The sequence below is a fragment of the Aythya fuligula genome, chromosome 15 (assembly GCF_009819795.1).
Source record: "Aythya fuligula isolate bAytFul2 chromosome 15, bAytFul2.pri, whole genome shotgun sequence".
Classification (NCBI taxonomy): Eukaryota; Metazoa; Chordata; class Aves; order Anseriformes; family Anatidae; genus Aythya; species Aythya fuligula.
In genome coordinates, this window is record NC_045573.1 from 8,560,570 (window position 1) to 8,581,143 (window position 20,574).

At 40.4% G+C, this 20,574-nt stretch overlaps 2 protein-coding genes across 4 annotated transcripts in view; one reads left to right on the forward strand and one right to left on the reverse strand.

Moving 5' to 3' along the window:
• Positions 1-924: 924 nt before the first annotated feature.
• On the forward strand, positions 925-6,194 carry GDE1 (glycerophosphodiester phosphodiesterase 1). Of its 3 annotated transcripts, none has more exons than XM_032197337.1 (6): positions 925-941; positions 1,824-1,999; positions 2,220-2,325; positions 3,155-3,247; positions 3,880-4,091; positions 4,474-6,194. In XM_032197337.1, exons 2-6 carry the CDS (start codon positions 1,893-1,895, stop codon positions 4,619-4,621), a joined length of 666 nt encoding a protein of 221 aa, XP_032053228.1. In that variant the 5' UTR covers positions 925-941; positions 1,824-1,892; the 3' UTR covers positions 4,622-6,194. The 3 variants fall into 3 exon arrangements, with proteins under 3 accessions (XP_032053228.1, XP_032053226.1, XP_032053227.1); XM_032197335.1 differs by lacking the exon at positions 925-941 and adding an exon at positions 988-1,242; XM_032197336.1 differs by lacking the exon at positions 925-941 and adding an exon at positions 1,218-1,242 and having other exon boundaries at positions 1,828-1,999.
• Positions 6,195-7,242: 1,048 nt separating this feature from the next.
• Positions 7,243-20,574, reverse strand: part of TMC5 (transmembrane channel like 5) — a 30,906-nt gene continuing 17,574 nt past the window's right edge. The window contains exons 11-24 of the mRNA XM_032197333.1: positions 20,016-20,160; positions 19,281-19,436; positions 18,559-18,725; positions 17,830-17,908; positions 17,346-17,443; positions 15,502-15,597; positions 14,831-14,906; positions 13,433-13,566; positions 12,367-12,540; positions 11,105-11,183; positions 10,687-10,779; positions 8,944-9,042; positions 8,584-8,629; positions 7,243-8,028 (exon numbers count right to left, since the gene is read on the reverse strand). Of these exons, the coding sequence (XP_032053224.1) occupies positions 7,934-8,028; positions 8,584-8,629; positions 8,944-9,042; positions 10,687-10,779; positions 11,105-11,183; positions 12,367-12,540; positions 13,433-13,566; positions 14,831-14,906; positions 15,502-15,597; positions 17,346-17,443; positions 17,830-17,908; positions 18,559-18,725; positions 19,281-19,436; positions 20,016-20,160 (1,537 nt within the window). The 3' untranslated portion in view covers positions 7,243-7,933. The remainder of the gene's footprint in view (positions 8,029-8,583; positions 8,630-8,943; positions 9,043-10,686; positions 10,780-11,104; positions 11,184-12,366; positions 12,541-13,432; positions 13,567-14,830; positions 14,907-15,501; positions 15,598-17,345; positions 17,444-17,829; positions 17,909-18,558; positions 18,726-19,280; positions 19,437-20,015; positions 20,161-20,574) is intronic.

Below are 20,574 nucleotides of genomic sequence, written 5' to 3' on the forward strand. Positions count from 1 at the left end.
CGCTTGGGGTGGGGGAAGCGCCTGGATCCCAGCAAGCACCCCGAGATGGGAAGGCTGACGTTCTGGCTTCCAGAAACAGCTCCTTTTGTGTTTTTATCTTCATCTTGAATCTTAAAAATGCCATCGTTTATCAAAGTATTTTCAGATATGTAAGATTTTCAGTTACTTGTTGTGTGTCGTCTGTATGTACACGTCCGATTTTCCTTTGTGTACGGCTGGCACAAGCACAAAGCCACAGACAAAAAGAGCAGCTGAGATGCTCAGAACCAGCTGGGACGCCGTGTGACAGGCGTTGGTGTTTGTTGATCAGAATCCAGTTCAGAAGCTTCCCTGGTACCTGTGCCACCTCTGGTCGGAAAGTGTTCTTCGCTACAGAGCGAGTTTCTCACATCCTACCCCAAATCCTTATTTATGTAAAGACAGGCTGCTGTCTGCTCTACTTTTCTTATCCCAGCCCAGACAAGCCCGTTTCTTTACCCTTCACCCCTTTTCTTTACCCTTCACCCCATTCTGTATCTCATTGCTCCGATACTTTCTGATGATTTTGGCTTTTGTCCTCTCACAGGACTGGGGCTCGCTCTGGGTGGGAGCAGGCAGCCAGCTGGGAACATAGTAACTGGAACATAATTAAGATTATGAACGTTACACTCCCAATTAGCTGACAGGACAAAACCAAACACACAAACCTCCAGCAACCCCCTGCGGAGCAGCACCCCTCCCTCAGCCGCCCCCATTTATTTTTTTATTTGCTAATAAAATAAATATTATCCCGAGCCTAATTTTTTAATAAAATAAAATAAAATAAATAAACATTAGCCCGAGCCACGCCTGCCCCGCCCCGCATCTCCCGCAGCGCCCCCTGCCCGCCACCGCCGGGCCTCGCAGCCCGGCCCCGCGCCGCCTCCTCACGGCGCCGCCGCCGCCATCGCCCCGGCGCTGAGGTGAGGCGGCGGGGCTCGGGGCCGCTCTCGTCCCGTTGCCGCCGCCATGTTGTGCCGCGGGGACGGGCTGCTGGGCTCCCTCACGGCGCTGCTGGTGGCGCTGCTGGCGCTGAGCCGCAGCCCGGCGCTGTCGTGCGTGCTGCCGGCCGGCCTCTACCTCCTGCTGCACCTCTGCAGCCTGGAGCCCGCCGCCCCGCAGAGCGCCCAGCGCGTCCTCAAGCCCCGCGGCGCCGCCGCCCGCATCGCCCACCGCGGCGGGGCGCACGACGCGCCCGAGAACACGCTGGCGGCCATCCGACAGGTCAGCGCCGCCGCTCCCAGCCCTGCCCGGGGGCCTCGGGGGTCCCGGGGTGCGTTTGGCCCCGGACGGGTCGGGAGCGAAGCGGTCGGGGCGCAGCGGGGCTGTGGGGAGCGCGGAGCTGCCCCGTGGGGTGGGTGGGAGGCTGGAGTCGGGGGCAGGAGCGCAGCCCCTGGGTTGGGGTAAGGTGTCACCGGGTGTGCTGTCCCGAGTCGTAATGAAATAAAATAATGGTCCTTAGGAACAGGACGCGTTTGCTGCCCTGCTTTGTAGAAGGTAACACAACTTCTGGAGTCGGGAGTTACTGGGCCAGAAGGAGAGAGCAGGATTTTTTTCTGCATTTTATCCTGAAACAGTCCCCATCCTGACACTATCACTTGGTGTGTAACAGAGATTACATCCATTCAGCTGATCAACGAATGCTTCTCACAAGAACTTGGGTAAAACCTACCTTGTTTTGCAGATCAGGCTTACTGATCATTAGTAGTTTATTACTTTTTAACAAATGAATTGTACCTGTGCCTGTGTTAATTCTATAAAGCTATCTGTTCTGTTGTGTAAGTGGTTTCCTCTTTCTTTTTAAGGCAGCTGAGAATGGAGCAACAGGTGTTGAGCTGGATCTTGAATTTACCGCCGATGGTGTTCCCATTCTAATGCATGATGAAACAGTCGAAAGAACAACTGATGGGTCTGGCAGACTGCGTGACTTGACTTTCGATGAAATTAGGAGGCTTAATCCATCTGCAAAACACAGGCTATGGTAAAGGAAATATTGCTATTCTGAAACTATTGTTTCAATGGTAAAAATACTTGATATACAAAATGATTGCTTTGATCAATTAGCAGTTAAAATTTGTGTAAACTTAAAACTTTTAGGAATCCCTAGGAAACCGTTCCGTGTAGTTGGGGATGTATGTGTGTGCGTGCATGTCCATGGGTATCTTGACAGCATTCCAGTGAGGAGCTCTCTGTTCCTACAGGAACAAATTTCAGAGTGAAAAGGTACCAACTCTGAGAGAAGCTGTTGTGGAGTCTATGCATCACAACCTTACAATCTACTTTGATGTCAAAGGCCATGCAAATCAGGTACTGCTTACTGTACTATATATACTGTAATAAGATACCTTCTTTCACCCTTACTTTTGGTTTTCACCCTTTTCTGTTGGTCTCAAGCTGATACCTGTGGTACAGTCCTCTCTAACATGAGTGAAGCCAGGTCTGCTACTTAAGTAATGCAAAATGGGCCTGTCAAAACCAAAAACAGTGTGTTCCCTCACCCTGTTCCTTTGAACCAGGAAGTGGCAACTTAAAATTAGAATGTGACTCGTGAGTATCAAGTTTAGCTCAGGTCACCACCACACAACAAAGCAAAGTAAATTCCCCGCCTGTGCTGGGGGGACCTAGTGTCTCATCTGCAGCTTCCAACTGGGGATCTCAATTGTCTGTAATTTGCATTACTGAGAGAGATACAGGTGATGAATCACTACCATTTTATGCAAGTTGAACTAGATGATCTTTGAAGGCCCCTTCCAACTGAATGTTTTATTCTAAGTTAAAATTATTTTTTATTCTAGCATAGCAAAATATGGAAATAAATTCATTTTTGCCCTTGAACAAAACCTTAGACAGTACTTCAGAATGTTTTCTGTAATGTATGTAAGGGTATTGCAAACACTAGAATGAGTAGCATTCTTAATCAGAATCATAAAAAGGGCTTCTGTTGAAACAACAAAACCGGCGTTTGTGAGATAATGCTATGAGCAAGATACTGTTATTCTTCCCTCTTTCCATGTCAATCTTGCTGCACAAAACAGGAAAGTATTTTAAAGGGGGTTATTCTAAAATTACTTCGTTGTGTAAAGTAAATATATGAGTCTGTGTAAATATAACATCTGTGTGTATCTTTAATTGGCAGGCAGTTGATGCCCTAAAACAACTCTACCTGGAATTTCCTCGTTTGTATAACAGCAGCATAGTCTGTTCTTTCATGCCAGATGTTGTTTATAAGGTGATGTTTATTTTGGATTTTTTTTAATTCTATCTGGGAATTTCAGTAAGATATGCGACTTCCAGAGTGCCTTTGAGTTGTTAAAACTGTGGAGACATTAAAACCACATGAAGCATAAATCATAAATCCTGCATGAATCTTATTAGATTAGATTAGATTGCTCTATGCTCATTAGATGTACATTTTACGAATCTATAGCGATTCCTTCCATTCTGAAAGTGTGTCGCTCTTACAGTTGGCACATGACCAGTTATCTATGTGCAAGATAACTGACAAATAAATACCATATTTTGGTGTAAATGTAGACTTTTCTTAAAACTGTTTCCTAATTCTTGTTGCAAAGGCTATTTATCATTTATTTTGTTGCATTGCCTGATCGTTTTGCTCCAGCACGTTTTAAATTTTTTATTTCTTACATAAGAGCAGTTGCTTATTAATTCCATTTTTAAGAAAACAGTACAGGATCATATACAGCTTTCTAAAAGTGTTATGAAAGGATCTGGGGGGAAAGGGGAGAAGGATTGTGGCAGACCTGTAAATTTAAGCTAGCAGTTTGTATCCAGCCTCTTCCAATTTATATTTAAAGCAACTTGGTTTTTGTTTGAATTAGTCTTTTCACCTTGATCTTCCAGATGAGACAAGCTGATAGAAATGTGGTAACAGCCCTGACACACCGGCCTTGGCACCTGAGTCATCTTGGAAATGGGACGCCTCGTTTCGATTCCTTCTGGAAACATTATTTATATATGATGATGGATGTCATTCTAGATTGGAGCCTACACAGTTTCTTATGGAGATTATGTGGGGTTTCAGCCTTCCTCATACAGAAAAATTTTGTTTCTCAGTGAGTGTTAAAGCTTGCTAATATATTAGGAGGCACTATCGTTCACTAGAATAGTATGTTAATCAGTATGTTCTATTTAGTATTGTGTAAGGTTCTATAGATGGTTTCCTTATTACATGCTATTTTATTCTTTAAGCCTCTATCTTTTATTTTTACTTTATGTTAGATGCTAAGTGTAATCTCAAAGGAAAAGAATACTGTTGCTTTTGCTTGTTTACAGTAGCGACACATGCCAAAAAATGACATGTTGCAAAAGATAACGCAACCGTCGTTCCTGATGGGTTACCACTGTAAGACTTGAAACTCAATTTTAACCGTAGTGCTGTCTGTCTTGACTCTGATAGTGTCTGTCTTCCTCTTACAGTGTCTTTGTTCCTTTCAGAGATTATGTGAGGCACTGGTCTTCAAAAGGAATTCAAGTGGTTGCCTGGACAGTGAACACATTTGCAGAAAAAATATATTATGAAAATGTCCTTGAATCCAGCTACATCACAGACAGCTTGGTAGAAGACTGTGATCCTCATTACTAGGCCTGTAATTACTTATTCACCACCTTAAAGAAGCTCTCTTACTCAGGCAGGTCTGATTTCACCATCAAGACAGTATTCACTAATGCAGATGGGACTACTAATGATAGTTCTGGGAAGAGGAGGAACAGTATTTTACTTCTGCTATGTGATCAGGTCTTGAATGCAGGAAAACCTTCTGGTGCAACACTGAGCAAAGCTGACGTACCGCCATTGGTAGTCTGGGGAAATCACATTGTAATGTGAAAGGGTGATTTTTGATAAGATAACTGGGCAATCTTTATATGTGCAGATTGCTTTATTATTCCTTTGCATTGTTTAAATCTTGGTTATAAAGTCATATCAGCCTTTTTGATGGCATAATGTAAAATTGCACTTTGATTCTAGTACTTGAAACAGTTTGTTCTATAACTGTGTAATAATTTGAGGTTTATTTACGGTATCTTAAAAGCATCTACACTATTGTTCTGAAAACAATGGTGAAAATGGTGCCAAAATAGAGGGCGAGTGTATTTCCCTCCACTGCATGGAAAAATGGCTGTATTGCATCTTAACAGGGAAAGAAAAGCCAACAATCCATGTTCTTTGTGAAGACTATGAGAATTAATGATTAAAACTTGATTATCTTCTTATGTTCCAGTCTTTTTAAAAGCACCAAGGGAGGCTAGATTACTTCTATTAATACTGCACATCAATGTATTTATTTTTAAAATCAAGGTACATACCGAGTGCTGCTAGTGGTAGAATAAATAGAGCTGTCTTTTTTTCTTTGCTAATCGTTTGCATGATTGAAGGACATTCACAAGGATACATAAGAATCTGTAATCCAGATTTAACTTGAAATAAAAAAAGATTCTGCAGTCACAATAAACAAGTATCTGATAGCTTAAGGGTACAGTATACTTACCAGCTGTGCACTAGTAGATTGATGTAGTATGTCAAAATGAGTGCAGGTTGCTTGAGATTTTTTCTAAGTAAAACTCTTAGGTGTTATCATCACAGCTGCCGTTAACATGCCATAAACAATTTTGGCTCCGCTCTGGAAGGAGCTGGTAGTTAGAGAAGACTGTGGATGATTAGCAAAGGGCATAAAACTCACGTGGAGCCAGCCCCAACATAAATGAGACCACCTTTTCTTAATAGCCATTATATGGAAAATAGCAATTACCAAGTTTAGTACTTTAATGTCATATTAATTTCAACAGAAATGAGTGATTGAAACATAATGGATTGGTTACCTGCTACAAGTTATTCAGATGTAATCTCACAAGCTATATTAGACTGCACATAGAACAGTGTGCATGTTTGACTAGACTGTGTAATCATATCTTAGTAAGGTAGACCCTTGAGCTATATAGGTGTTGTTGGTGCGCTAAATCACCAGTGGAAAGAACAATTGTCCTAATTAAGGTAAGTCCAAACTTCTGAATTAGTGGCAGATGAACTGCATCTTCCTCTTCACATATTAAGAGAATACTTGAATTTGGCGTGGATGTTGCAAACTTCCTGGCATGTGCCACACTTCAGGAAATCTTATCTTTCCAGTCTGCTTACAAAGGTTTTGTTGTTGGTTTTGTGTGTTCTCTTTTTTTTTTTTTTTTTTTTTTTTTTTTTTTACTTCTAAGAATTGGATATTTGCTACAGCACATACTCTCTCCTGAAAGACAGCAGCAGAAGTAATTATAATCTAACACATTGATGAGACGATGAAATAACGTTCTGGAAGTAGATAGCCTTGTACGCTACCGCAACTATGAGGGCTGCCTAAGGTGGTGTCAAATGGACACTAACACTATTACATTATTATTTTTCAAGCAAACTTGCTACTCAGGCAGCTAAGTATAAGGCTATTTAGTCAGTGAATGCTATCTTGTGCAAGGGGTGATGAATTTTTATTTTATTTTTTGCTTTTATCTTAAGTTATATATAAGCACAAAGAAACATAGGAGTAAGGAGGCGTGCTGGATTCCTTGAGGTGGTTTTTCTTGTTATGATTACAAGAACCTTTTCATGTCACTTTTCTACCAAGTACTGCAAAGTCAACAGTCTCAGCCTTCTGGTGCATGTTCTGTATCTGTGTCTGTTACTTATACCTTCAGCCAGTTTCTGTCCAGCCCTGAGTTCTAACCTCTGTCTTTACAGCTGTGTTCTACAGTTGTTCTCAAATCTCTGATAAGAAGAGTTGGCTTAACAGCAAATGATCCTTTCTACAAAGGTCTGTTCTTTTTGTTGCTGCTCGGGTTGCTGGTAGTGCTGAATCTCACTGTCCTCAGTGCCAACACTGGACCATATTGAAATATTCACAGCCAGACTTCAGGGCTACGCATGCAGAAACTAATAATAAAATTGAATCTCTGGTCTTGCATGTAAATTTTGTCCTTTTTTCTATATCTTTTGTATCTCTGGGTTGTCTTTAATGTAAATTATGAGCGTGAGAAACAGGTGTATCTCTTTCCTTGGCATTTCTATGTCCAAAGCAGCTAGGGAGGAATAAACCAGGCAAAACAAAACAAAACAAAACAAAAGCTAAAATTTATCATCATAGCAAAGTTGGGGCTATGAGTAAAAAGCAGTTGCACTGAATGTCTCAAAGTCACATGATAAAAAAAAAAAAAGTCCCTGTTGTGTTACTTCCAATCCCTTCTGTTCAATACTGGAACAGGTGTCATAAACTTTTTTGTTCACAACTTTGTTTTACACAGGTGAGATGTTTGGTAAGAAACCATTCTTAAAAAATTGAATGCATCAAGCTGGTTTTGAGTGACTGAAATAAACCCTGTAAAAATGGCTCTGAAGAGTGAAGATGGAATAAAAGCTTTACAGTCATTCATACGCGTTAGTCTGCAGCCATTACAACATCTTTGTCATTCAAAACAACTGCACTTCAGTTTTCTTTTTATTTGACTGATACTCCACCTTTGGTTTAGATCAGATAAAAGTTTTTTGAACAATCTAACACATAAAAATAGTTTTAGACCAAAGCTTTTACTTAAAATTAGGCACAAATTTTCTTATATTTAGTCAACAACAAATGACTAGCTGTGGGGTGACCCTTACTGAAACAAGATAAAGACTTCCTCCAGGCCTGGCCACGTTATCACCACAATTTCACTACAAAACCAAACCAAACATGCAGTGCATTCCCTGTCTTTCTTACAACAAACTGCATTTTGCAGTCTCCTATTTTTCTTCCATTTGGGGAAGAAAAAGTGTTTGTTTCAGTCATTAATGTGAATCAGTATTGTTTTCTGCAGAGCATCAATGACAACATTCACCACTGACTCTGCCTGCTCACAGCTGGAAATCTACGTCGTCTTAATCTTCCCATTGTGCTGCTTGTCTGGCACGTAGAGCAAGTGCCACTGCTTCAGACACCCCTGGGCTGCTGCTGGGCTGGGATGTCTCCAAATCTGTTTTTCACAAGAGAAATAACATTAACTGTGTTGATGTGGGTACAATAGCCATCCTGCATTAGAAAGCCCCATGCTTTTTAAGTTTCATCTGTCAAACATTTGTGTTTGTACGAAGCAGGAATAGTTCAAGCTACCAGGCAGGCTTCTGTGTTTTATTCTGGACATAAAATGTGCTAAGGACTCTATGTTGTTAATAACCACTTCAGAAGTGGTTAAGTACTCATTTAATATGATGCAATACTCTTTCCTACAGCTGCTCCCATAAGACAAAATAAGAATCTCATTTACCCAAAAAAATTCAACTCAAGTATACTGAACCTCGAGATCAGTCTTCAGAAGTCACCACCCAACATTGCAGCAAGCTACCAATAAGCTACCAACAGCAAGTGCTGGCCCCAGAAACAGTCTTTTTGTTTTCTCTTTATACAGGGTGCTAAAAGTCTGTGTCTATTACCTCAAACTGTTGTATGCTGTGTCTATACTAAATCAAACATTTTTACTGAGCTGAGCTGGTGAGAGTTGCTTTCTCAGTGCTTAGCATTTGTTGCTTACCAGGTGGGAAGCCAGTCCCCTTCAAGATCCCAGCAGAATAGGGATACTGAAAACAAAATTGACAAGTAGATTTAAGTCAGAGTTTTCCCTCCTGTGCTTGTTATCTTGTATTTAATTATGCATTTCCTGTAAGTAAACCATTCTCTCTCCAGATCTCAAGCAGGATTATGAACATGAATATGCCAACACTTACTCTGGTTATATGTTTTCATCTCTTCAAATCAATCTTTTAAAATGATTTCTACATGTACAGGACTGTCTGTCCTCTTTGTCCCACATATGCCCATTGTCTATATAGGGACATGCTCGATGTTCTATATAGGGAAAACAAGCAGAGACGTCCGTCTTTGACTATCTCACCTCGTTGTAGGATGCGTTTTGATTTCTGTCAAATGTCCTGCCTAGGTAGCTTGGCTCTTGCTGGGAACGTTGCATGGATGGGTGGTATGAAGATCTTCTCTGAAAGACATAATATTTGACATTAGCAGTAATATATTATGGCTTCCAGTCCTGGTCTTATGGTCAGTACCCACGCCCACATCTATTACCCATGGTTTTGGGAGATGTTTAGAAGCCAAAAGGCAACCTGGCTTGTACCAGGACCTGCCTGAGTGCTGAGGCACTGCCCTTTGTACAGACCAGGACTCCATCTCATAGTGACACAGGGATACAACCTTAGTGCTTTGCAAACTGCACGGTACTTTTTGCTAGATTATCACCTAGTCAGATAACACCACAACCCCAATTTTATAAATAGGAGAGGTTGGGGAAGGATCTGAAATAAAAAGGACCTAGGTGTTCATGGTTTGCCACCCACACAGAAATGAAATTTCAGTTTTTCCTTTTCGGACTCTTGTTTTTAGCCACTATTTCTGGTAACACCTCTCTTTCTCGGACTGGCTTCTTTGACACCTTAAGACTTATGCAGGTGATTTAGCTGTTATTAGAATACTTTATATTTCTTTATTCACAAATAACTAGATGGAACAGAAGCAGATACAGTTGTGCACAATAGAGGAAATACAAAGCTGGGACGTAGTACTGGATGCTGTGCAAAGTAGCCCGGTCTCTCTATGCTGTCTGAATTTGGATACGTGGAGCTTCCTGCCTTGAAGAGACTACTTTTGTCCTGGTATTTCTGATTGTTTTGCAGTTATGTTAGCTTGTTTTCTTTCTCTTCTAGGCAAAGGAAAGCCTGGGGAGGCAGGATAACTGTGAGGACAAAGGTGCTTGTAACTTAGTGCCAATTATATGTGAGATTGTGGCAGGTGAGTACACGCCAGGGAAGAGTGTGGAGCAGAGAGTGACATCCAGACCTACTTACTAGGAACTAACCTGAATGAACAGGTGGAGAAGAAAAAAAAAATGGCCCTATCTTATTTCAGATCTCTAAAATGGCAATGAGAAGTGGCAGGGAGCAAAGCAGCAACTGCAGATGACAACCTATTCTCCATGGGACAGGTACTTATTTGGGCCTAGCAAACCTTTTTGTTGCCCAAGTATGTAGGTCAAAGAGTTTTCACTCAGCCTAAATGAAAACACTGCACAGCACCTACATGTACACTAATTTGATGGTTCAGCAAGCACCACTGACTTGAAAAATAAATTTAATTTAAAGATGTTAGATGTCTATTGATGTTGTGTGGGATTTAAAATCGGGTTAGATCAGGGCACTCAGTTCAACACATCAGCAAAGATGGGTGAGGAGGACACAAAACATAAACCCATAAGGAAATCTAGAGTCAGGGGAGGAATGCAGCCTTCTTCATATTCTAGGCAAGGTTTAAGTGTGGCTGAACCCTTTTCTGACCATCACTACACCTAGATTAGAAATGTTTTCTTGCAGTTTAATAATCATAAATAATATTTAGTGAGGGGAAGGACCTTCTACATCCTCCCAAGTTAAATTCCTCTCTGGAGCAAGTAGGGAATATCCCAGATAGCCTTTTGCTGGCTGGAGCTAAATAGCAAGCAAGCAATTTAGGTGAAGTTTTAAACACAGACATAGCTGAAAATGGCATCCTAATTGAAAGACTAGAGAAATTCCATTGAATCATAAGGAACATGTAATTGAAACAGGAATATCTGAACTACGAAACTGACCTGCTGGTCTCGTCCTCTTGGCACAGATGGATTTTGTTTTGCCCTCTGTTGTAAATGGAGTTTTCGAAGTAAAAACACTTTATCTTTTCCTACCTGTGGTCAAGAAATTATTTATCATTAGCTGGAATGGAATAATCATAAGGGAGGCTCAAGGTCTGTGAGTAACCATTGACCAGAATAATCATTAAGATTCCTATTTAATCAATCTATGAAGAGAGCTGCAGCAGCACAGCTTAGAAGTAAAAATTTTTTTGCAGCAACTCTATTTGTAAGTTTCCCTGCAACTGACAAGCAGAAGGGCTACCACCCTCATCTGCATTGCTATAGGAGGAGCAGATTACAATTGAACAATACAAGTGTGAGAAAATCAACAAGGAAGCCAAACTTTAAACAAGATAAAGGTGAAAGATGAACTTACGTTAACAATTTGCTTACATAAGAGCTTGACCATGGTCTTTCTTCCTTCTATTATTTGCCAGTAAAGATAAGTAATAATTCTAAAAATAAATAAATAAAGTCCAACAGATGAACACTCATACGCATGTGTATTTCCTTCTAGTCACTGCTTAAACAGAAAGTTATCTTTTTCATTTTGTTCACTAAAAATTTAATAATATACACATGTATATGTCTGTATGCATATAATTGCATATCAAATGGCAAACATGAAATTGCTTTCTCCTGGAAAAGGCCCAAAGGTTTACAGACTTATTCAAGATGAGAGGTACAATTAACATAAGTAAACAATACAAGTTGCATTTAAGATAACAAACATGAACCCAATGTTCTTACCCAATTTTGTGTCATTTGCTCAGACACATTCATGGACATTAAATCACAACACTGAACACTTATTGTTTCCAGGCCAGTTCTGGTTCCACTTGAATGGCTGGGTGCTTTTTTAATGTGAACAGGTTTGGGCTCTTACGTGTGCACAGGCTATGATGGAAATAGCAAGCAGCACAGCTACAATTTCAAACCCTACCAGTGGGCAAATACCTTAAAGATGCACATGCAGGTTTTGCCAATATAATTCTTTTCAGTCAGGAAGACACTATGTGAATTTACCTGAGATTAGCTGGATGTAGACTGCAATGTACTTATTAGCATGCCCCCAAATACTGTGCTCACTTTAACATGCCACCTGTGTACCACCATGGCCTTCACCACAGTGCCCCCATGGTCAGAAAAGACAAAGAAAGCACCTTCTGAACCCCCACTTTTTATGTTGCCCAAAGTTCTAGTAGAGATCAAGCCTGTACTACCTGTGTTTGTGAATGATTTCTCTTTTCCTACTGATTTATACACTAATGAAAAAGGTAATTTCACCTGCCAACTGTACGCAGCATGTTCCTGTTTGCTGATGGTCCTAAAGCTAAATAAACTGATGGTATTAAGATCTGGAAGCCTAGGCATCACTAAACTAAAAGCATTCAATTGAAAGCAGCATATTCTATAGTTAGAATGAAGCTGGTTTGCAAAGAGCTTTGGCATCCTAACATAAAAGGAATAGATTTTATAACTTATTTATGTACTTCAAAGACATGATATTCCAATTTATTAATAATTTCTGATGCTCTAGAATGTACTTTGTAACTCAGTTATGGAGAATGGCTATGACATAGCCAGGTTTTTCCACTTCAGGTTCTTTTCAAGTGCTTTTCATCAGCAGATACTTACAGGAAAATGATGGAGAGGATGAAGAAGAAAAGTTCACTAGTAATTAAGTTGTTGTAGATCCACACTACCCATTTTGAGCCAGTGTAATTTTCCAGTATTTTTATCCACTCAGAGACTGCTGCAAACATAGAAGACAAACCTCTGAAAGGACCACATTCTTCTGAAGGTTTTAACCTGAAAGTGTGAGAAAACAGCTATTTAAAGCTTCATTTACTAACATGTGATTTAGTTAAACACTTTGTTGATGAAGATTCTCATTAGTTTGCTATAGCTCTCTGTTCTCTTTGGACCCTCAGGGAACTTCCATCATTTATGTCTGATTTTTTACTTGGGTCAACTCCTGCACCTTAAAACGCCACCCCAATGTCCCCCTGAGACTACTGCAGCCAGAGATCTAAGACACCCTGCCACAGTGGATCTGCACCAACCTGTGAACATAATCTTGACCTAAATGTAACAAGTCAATCAGTGTAGCACAGGCTACAGCAATTTGAAAATCTGAATTTCCAAAGTTGCGTAACAGATGTGTAAAGGAACCATCATCCCACCTTGCCTTCCAGGACGAGTCACTGCAAACTTTCAGTAACAACAAGCTGTGGTGAAGTAAGGTAGTCTCCTTAGCAAAAATGAACATTTTCAGATAGACAGGAAGAGGAAAATATTGTTTGCTTTGAAATTGAACTAATCTAGACAGTCATGGCCTATAACATTTAATAGGCCTGGTATGGCCTATAACATTTAATCCGAGGAACAGGCTGGGTCACAGAAATTTTTCAGGAGAAGGAAAGGATGAATCAAAGGATTTTCTCTGACATTTAAATAGAATACTAAAACTTGAAGGCAACAAATTTTCCCCTCCCACTTTCTTATGGGACAAGTTCTGCATTAACCATTTTTTTTTGCAAACTTTCCGAGTGTGTTTTCAGAACACAAAACATCTCATGAACATTTGAATCCTTCCTTTAGCAATTAATACAAATTTGTCTACAGAACAACACAGATTCTTCTGCTTGGTATCAGGTCACAGCATAACATATTGGAACTGAATCTCAGTGCTCTTCCTTACCTCCAGACAGTAACTGCAATGACAGCCAGGACTCCAGTGAGAGAAGGGAAAAACAGCAGCAACATGAAGAATGTTGTCATTTGAGCTGCTCTCCAGACTTGGCGAGGGGGTTGGCAATTCTTCATTAGGCTGACCTTTTAAGAGATGAAAATATACTCTTTTTTTTATTTTTGTTACTTATCACTCTAACTGGATTTAAGTCAATACTACTGAAATTGTTGGAAGCAATTGCTAGAATAGCATCTATCAAAAGTATCCAAGGACTTCTAGAACTTGATAGATACAATGTAGTTTTAGAAAAAGGGTATAGTCTTTCAAATACTAAGAGGACTCCGTTGGGTAGTTTGGTTTTGCAGCACACACGAAAAATGTTCATGATGACCAAAGTGCTGGAGCACCTGTCCTTATGAAGGACTGGGGATGTTCAGCTAGAAGAAGAGAAGGCTCTAGATAGACCTCATTGTGGCCTTTCAGTACATAAAGGGGGCTTATAACAAAAATGGAGAACAACTTTTTACATAGGCAGACAGCGATAGGACAAGGGGGAATGGTTTTAAATTAAAAGAGGGGACATTCGGATTTGAGGTTAGGAAATTCTTCACTCAGAGGGCAGTGAGGCACAGGCTGCCCAGAGAAGCTGTGGATGCCCCATCCCTAGAGGTGTTCAAGGTCAGGCTGGATGGATTTGTGCAACCTGGTCTAGTGGGTCGCAGGGGGATGGAACTTCATGGGCTTTAACATCCCTTCCAACCCAAGTGGTTCTGTGATATGATTCAGGGAAGTTTGAATTTGTGCTTGTAGCTTTGTTCTTCTGCATTCAATGCTACAAACTGTTCAGTCACCTAATAACCAATCTGTCGTCTAATCACACTGCTGAAACAAAGAACACTGAAAAGAAGAATTTCCACCATGATATTTAGCTGATTCGCCCCACTTAGACCTAGATAACTTGGGGGTAGGAAACAGGTGGCTGGGGAAGAGAAAGAGAATCCAAAATCACAGCAATAGGATGAGTATCTATATTGCCACATGCACTTAGTTAATGTATAGTTCATGTGCATTATGCATACGAAATGCACATACCATTAGTTCCCTATGCTTTAATTTTAGTCCTTTATTCTCTCCCCCTTCTAATTCCTATGCTTTCACACTTCTGCCCTCTCAAGTTTTACAGGTTTGCAATTCAAACGTGTGCATACAAATGTTGTTTCTTTAACCAACCAACCAACAAAAACAAAACAATAACAAAGCAACAACAAAACCAACCAAACTGCTCCCCTGGGCACAAAACCAGAGCGTCTAGCCAAACCCAGCACTTTAACCCAATAAATCCTGCCCATATTTCAAGCAGTGTAAATGGCATGGTACTGTATGATGAATACATGTAAAGCTTGTTACCTTTTTCACGTAAAATACTATAAAAAATGATATCATCTGGATACCAGGCAGCAGAGGTGAGAAGAGAATACCAATCCTAACAGAAAAGATTTATAAGAAAAAATTACATCTTCACTATTCACTACACAGTGCTCAGTGCACCAAAAATAGAAAATATCACACTATATTAATATACAGTTAGAGTTTGGCTATCGGCAAATGTATAATTATATTAACAGTGATCCTGTAACAGTAAGTTAGCCTTTAGAAACATGCAACTTTAAATATACATATCTGTGTACATATCTGCAAAACTCATAACTGGAGTACTGTACTCATTCTCAGAAATAAGGAGGAAATAAGGCAGTTTTTCCGGTATTTAACACTGAGATTAATTCAACAGGAACACTATTCCAGTGGGGATTAAAACAAAACTTTTGGATATTCCTTTTACAGTTTTCTCCCAGACCAGGGGGCCACAATCTAAATTACTGTAATTATGCGGGTAATAATTTCAGTCACAGAACTGACGAGTCACGATCCTTACAAAGGTACTTGATATATATCATCTCTCTTGGACACTTGTCCTACACTTTCTTTCATGATGCGAAGCACCCGTAAGTGTCTGAATCGGGATGTTCCATGGTATTCCTACATGCAAATGAAGTTTTAGCTGTAAATTTACCACTTACCAGGTCAAAGTCTGTGCATAGATCAAGTCTAAAACATTTCGTGCAATATCAAATTCTGGCATTCCCAGGCTTACAAAGATTGTAGTTCCAATAATTCTGGGGAGAAAAAAAAAAAAAAAAGAAAAAAGAAAAAAAAATCATTTGTTAAATGGTATAAACCTCTGCAAATAGGTCAGTGACAGGTTATTCTGGGGTTCCATTAACCACGTGTCCCACAAAGCAGCCACAGCTTGTTGATTAGACAGCACATCAAAATGAAACAGAAGAATCTGGCAAAAGCAAATTCCCATAACACACAACAGGAGTAAGAAAGACTTAGGACATTTTTAATGCAAGTCAAAAAAAAGACCAAAAAAAAAAAAAAAAAAGGATTAAAGGATTTATAACTATATCAGAAAAGTATGCTTATGCTTATGATTTAACAATTGAAATGACAATTAACCTCATGACAAAAACCTAACAGCTTTCCAGTTCCCAACTCCTGAAAATTCTTAGCTTTAATCAAAAAAATGAATCCTCTAAACTGACATTTGCAACATATCCTAAACATATTCTACTTTAAACTAAACGAGGTGGCAGGTAGCTGAGACACACAGGTAAGCAATTACCCCAAGGGTTCTGCTTGAGGACTTATAACCTAATTTTATCACTTATTCTTTGCCTGAGATGGGAAGATTCAGTTTCTGCTTTTTGTAGCAAGAACAGGGAGGATTTTGGTTACTGCCCCATCTTGCCTTGAGTAAAGGTCTGGGTACCACCTCATCAGCTGCATCATCAACATTTGAGGGCTGTGTTTCAGTTACTCTGAAGACATACAAGTAATTAAATGTACTTGTACTTTTAACCTTTTATGACTGTAAGTCTGGTGCTTTTACACAGCTCAGTGGAGAACTTCCATAATGGCTGATGACACAGTTTTAGTACTGTGACTTTTTGTAGGGAGGTGGTTTCATGTCTAAAGAGAACGATAACACAGGAGGATTAAAGTACACTGACAAGAGCTGTGAAGGGAAAGTCATCAAGGGCTTCTCAACATTGCTTTGTGTTGATTTGACACAAAAGTCAAAGTCCTAACTTGTAAACCAATCTTGTTCTCATCACATGTGAAGGGCAAACAATCATAAAGATCTCCTACAGAAGTATAGCCAGGATCCCTAAATGTTCTATAGAGGTGGCAAGCACTTAGTACTATACTACTGTAGTCATAAATAATGTTTAGCAGTAGGAAGGGACACGCAACACATTACTGAATTAAATGAATTTTTGTTTACACACTAAGCTGAGCTTACTTTCAGTTAAAAACACTCTCTCACACACCACACTACAGACCTCTACAGTAGGGAGACATATTACATCCCTAATAAGACTGATTAAAATGAGATTTTAAACTTGCATGCACTCTGTAGAGTGACATAACAAAAAGAAAAAACATTTACAGAGGGACATACCAAGAAAAGCCAGCAGTGCACCTGTGCGCATGCAGAAAAGCAGGGTTTTCTGCTTGAGACACCTGGTCATTTGGCATCCCATGAAGGAGACCTAATGGAGTACAGTGCGACTCCTCTCTGCCTGCATTTGCATCTCCAAAGGGAACAAGGACACACTGGGAGAGTAGAACAGTACACACTGTGACCTCTCCTAAGAGGGAGCTGGAATATACCCAAGGCATGTACCCAGAGACCATGCTGGGTAGAGAGAACTGAGGAAGCTTCATTTTTTTCCTAGGTCTGCTCCTGTTGGACCTCTCCTTTTCTCACATTGGAGGGGAAAAATCCAACCAACCAACCAAAAGGACTATGTCTTTGGCTAATTAATAAAAACAAGATTAGGAACATAGTGCTCACCTTCGTAAAAATTCTCCAAAGAAAGAGCCAAGCAAACAAAATATGAAGTCAACCAGAATAAGACGATAGATATCTTGGCCAATCAGTGTTTCCCAGCACTTTAAGAGGTGGAAAAAATAAAAATAAATAAATAAATTTTAAAAACATACATGTATCTGAAAGAAATAATTATGTGATTTTAACTTTCCAAAATGCAAATGCTTGGACATCTGAAATCTGGGCTATGGATCAAAGACTTGCTGGCACCCTAACTAATCGCAGTTGACCTCTCACTGAAGAATGTTGCAAACCAGCTGAGACTCAAATCGGGTGACTCATTCTCCTATATAAGTTCATTTCTCTGGAGATTCTAATAAAGAAATGCTGGGGTGGGAAATTCAGCTGTCCAAAGGACTCCATGTACTTCTCATATGAAGCAGGCCTATTACCACCATGGTTCTTAAAGAGTTATCATAAGTCAAAGACGCATACTTTTGAAACTTACTTGGGACTTCGATGCCGCCACAATGTCAAGCCAGTAGTAGCACAGTATTCCAATAATTGATATTTTCAGGATGATATTTCTACAAAGAAAAAGTAACAGTAAGTGCACTGACTAGTCTGTAAGCTGACGGGGAGAAACAATGGCAGGATGGCCATCGGTCATGTTGCTACCTTCTTACACACCAACAATAGCACTGCACAGTGCCAGGACTAACAGGAGCTCCGGTGCCACGTTATTCTATTGTCCTGGCAGAAGTGAAGCCAGGTGTGACGACCTTGATACAGGCCTAAACATGCTGCTGGTTGGGTGTGTGGGCTTCACAGGAGAGGAAGGCCTGAGGGGCACTGGTGGTAATGTAATGTTAATTCCAGGCATCTATAGCAAAGTTAGACCTCCTCACTCCTCTCTCCACTTCCCTTCCTTTCCCCAGGAGGCTCACAGCCCAGTAGCTATCTATGGGAGCTACAAACAAAGCCAAGCCCAGTGTCACAGTGTTCCTAACTCGGAAGGATACCCTGTCCTCATGCAGAGACGTAACACTCCAGAAGACTCACAGAAAGCAAACAGAATAGGGAGGGAAGAGCATGCAGAAGCCTTTGGAGAAGATGAATTCACATGTTCCATACCTCACTACTGCCCACCAAACCATCTACACATAGCTTGCTGAAAAAAAAAGATGAGTCAGCCAACTTCAGGCAAAAAGCACTAAGAGGAGGGAGCAACAAATACCTGGCAATAGTGACATATGTCCTGTTTCTGGGATTCTGAAATTTCTCCAGCTGTCCAAGCCATGAGTAGAAGAATGGGATGAGCACATTGAGGAGAGATGCAACAATTGGTAGCACCAACATGGCAGCTTGGCTCTCCAGGTCATTTTTATGCCCTTCCATAAACAGCTTTGAGAGAAGAAAAACAAAAAGAACCAACCCCGAAATTAGAACCTTAGCTGAAATGCTTCCTCAAGTTGTGCCCACACACCTGACACACATATCTGAATGTTCTCCGATTAGAGGCCACCGTGTTTTACTGGCCCATATCCAGCACCACAATGGCCCCCCCCCCTTCCACTGTGTTACATGGGACCACAGGTGGGAGCCCCAGCTTAAAAGCTGTTCCAGGGCAAAGGAGAGGCAGTCCTTTCTGAGGCTTCTTCTTGCACTTTCTTTCAAGGCCACCAGCTGCGCTCTAAACCAGCCGTGGTATGCAACTTCTGGGATGAAGTGGGAGATTTGCTCAGACTCCTCAGGTCCTACAGTCCTGCCATAGTCCCAGCGGTGTGAGTCTTTGCAAACCAGCTCTTTAGGTACAGAAGAACGTGTGTGTGTATTGGCAGTAACATCCACGCTTTCCTACATTCCCTAGTAGCAAACAGACCACAGCTTGCATTCTGTGTATGACATCCATGTGGAAAAATAACGTCTCTAAAAACAGGTTGCAAAGTCTGTCCTTACCTCTAGATTATTAATGGCGAGGAAGTAAACACTGGCACAAGCAGCCACTGCTGTTCCCAGGGAAGCAGCCCAGGCACCAAGATGAATAAGAATGTGAACAAGTGTCTCTGTTACAGAATAATTTAGAACTTCCTTGTTTACATCAGTGAGGCTTTCCTGCAAGGAAACAAATTGTAATGAAGAATTGCTTAATCAGCAGCATGAAGGAAAACCTGTTTCAAGTGACTACTTGAGAGACTGAATAAAAGATTTTTTTTATCTAGAAGATCAGCAAAGTAATATCCTGGGAAAATTAAATGGCCAACTTTGTGTTCCTGTCCTAAAAGTTGTTTCTCTGTTATGCTAATTTAATGTTTAATATGATAAGTCTGCTTTTTGTTGACAAAATATTTAAACTGCGAAAAGGAAAAGAAAAAAAAAAAAGTAATATTCTAGCATATGTTTAATAGTCATAGAGATTCGTTCAGTAGAACAAAAGCATTCATTCAGTAGAATAAAACGACATAAATATTTATATGTAGCTTAAAGAGAAAAGAAAAACAAGTAGCTATGACAACTCCAGAAGTTCAAATCAAATGAAACTTAACAGCCAGGAAGACTTAAGTTTATTAGAAACATGACTAGCACGCCTGAGTCACTGGTCTGGAGACTTATTTGTGCATACATTCTGGCAGAGTGATCCAAGCATGCTAGTTATGCTTCTTTGCACCTTTTTGCATCTCCTGTATTTTGTACCTTTATTTGTGTGCTGAGATTCTTTTGTTTCAGCTTCACTGCTTTTTCATTAGTTATATTGAAGTCCCAAGTGCAGAGAAGCTTGCTAGCATTTCCAGAGTATATCTGAGGGTTAATGAAGTTCCTGCAGAAGGATTTTGCCATGCTGCAACAAAAAATTAAATTTGTGAGATGCATAATGGGGAAATAGGTCAGGTTTTCACAGCAGTGGAAGACGGGAAGGGGGAGAGGAGAGGAGTCAGCTTTTCCATCCCTTCCCTTGGCTAATGGACTTATGTCAGAGCATCTCACATAAGAAGACATGGAAAATAAATCTTAATGTAAGAGTGAACTCTCACACTTCTTTCTCCCAGTTGTTGCTGACAATCATTACTTCATGGATATTAGAAGGCCATGTCAATACTATATGATATCAGCAGCAACAGATTACAAAAGGGAGATCATGCTGTCAGTTGCTTTGAGCTGGGATTCACCTGCATGGCCCTCACTATTCTGCAGTCGCTCTTCATTCACCTAATGAAATTTTGATGTGTGAGACTGTCTTTTGAGCAGAATCTTC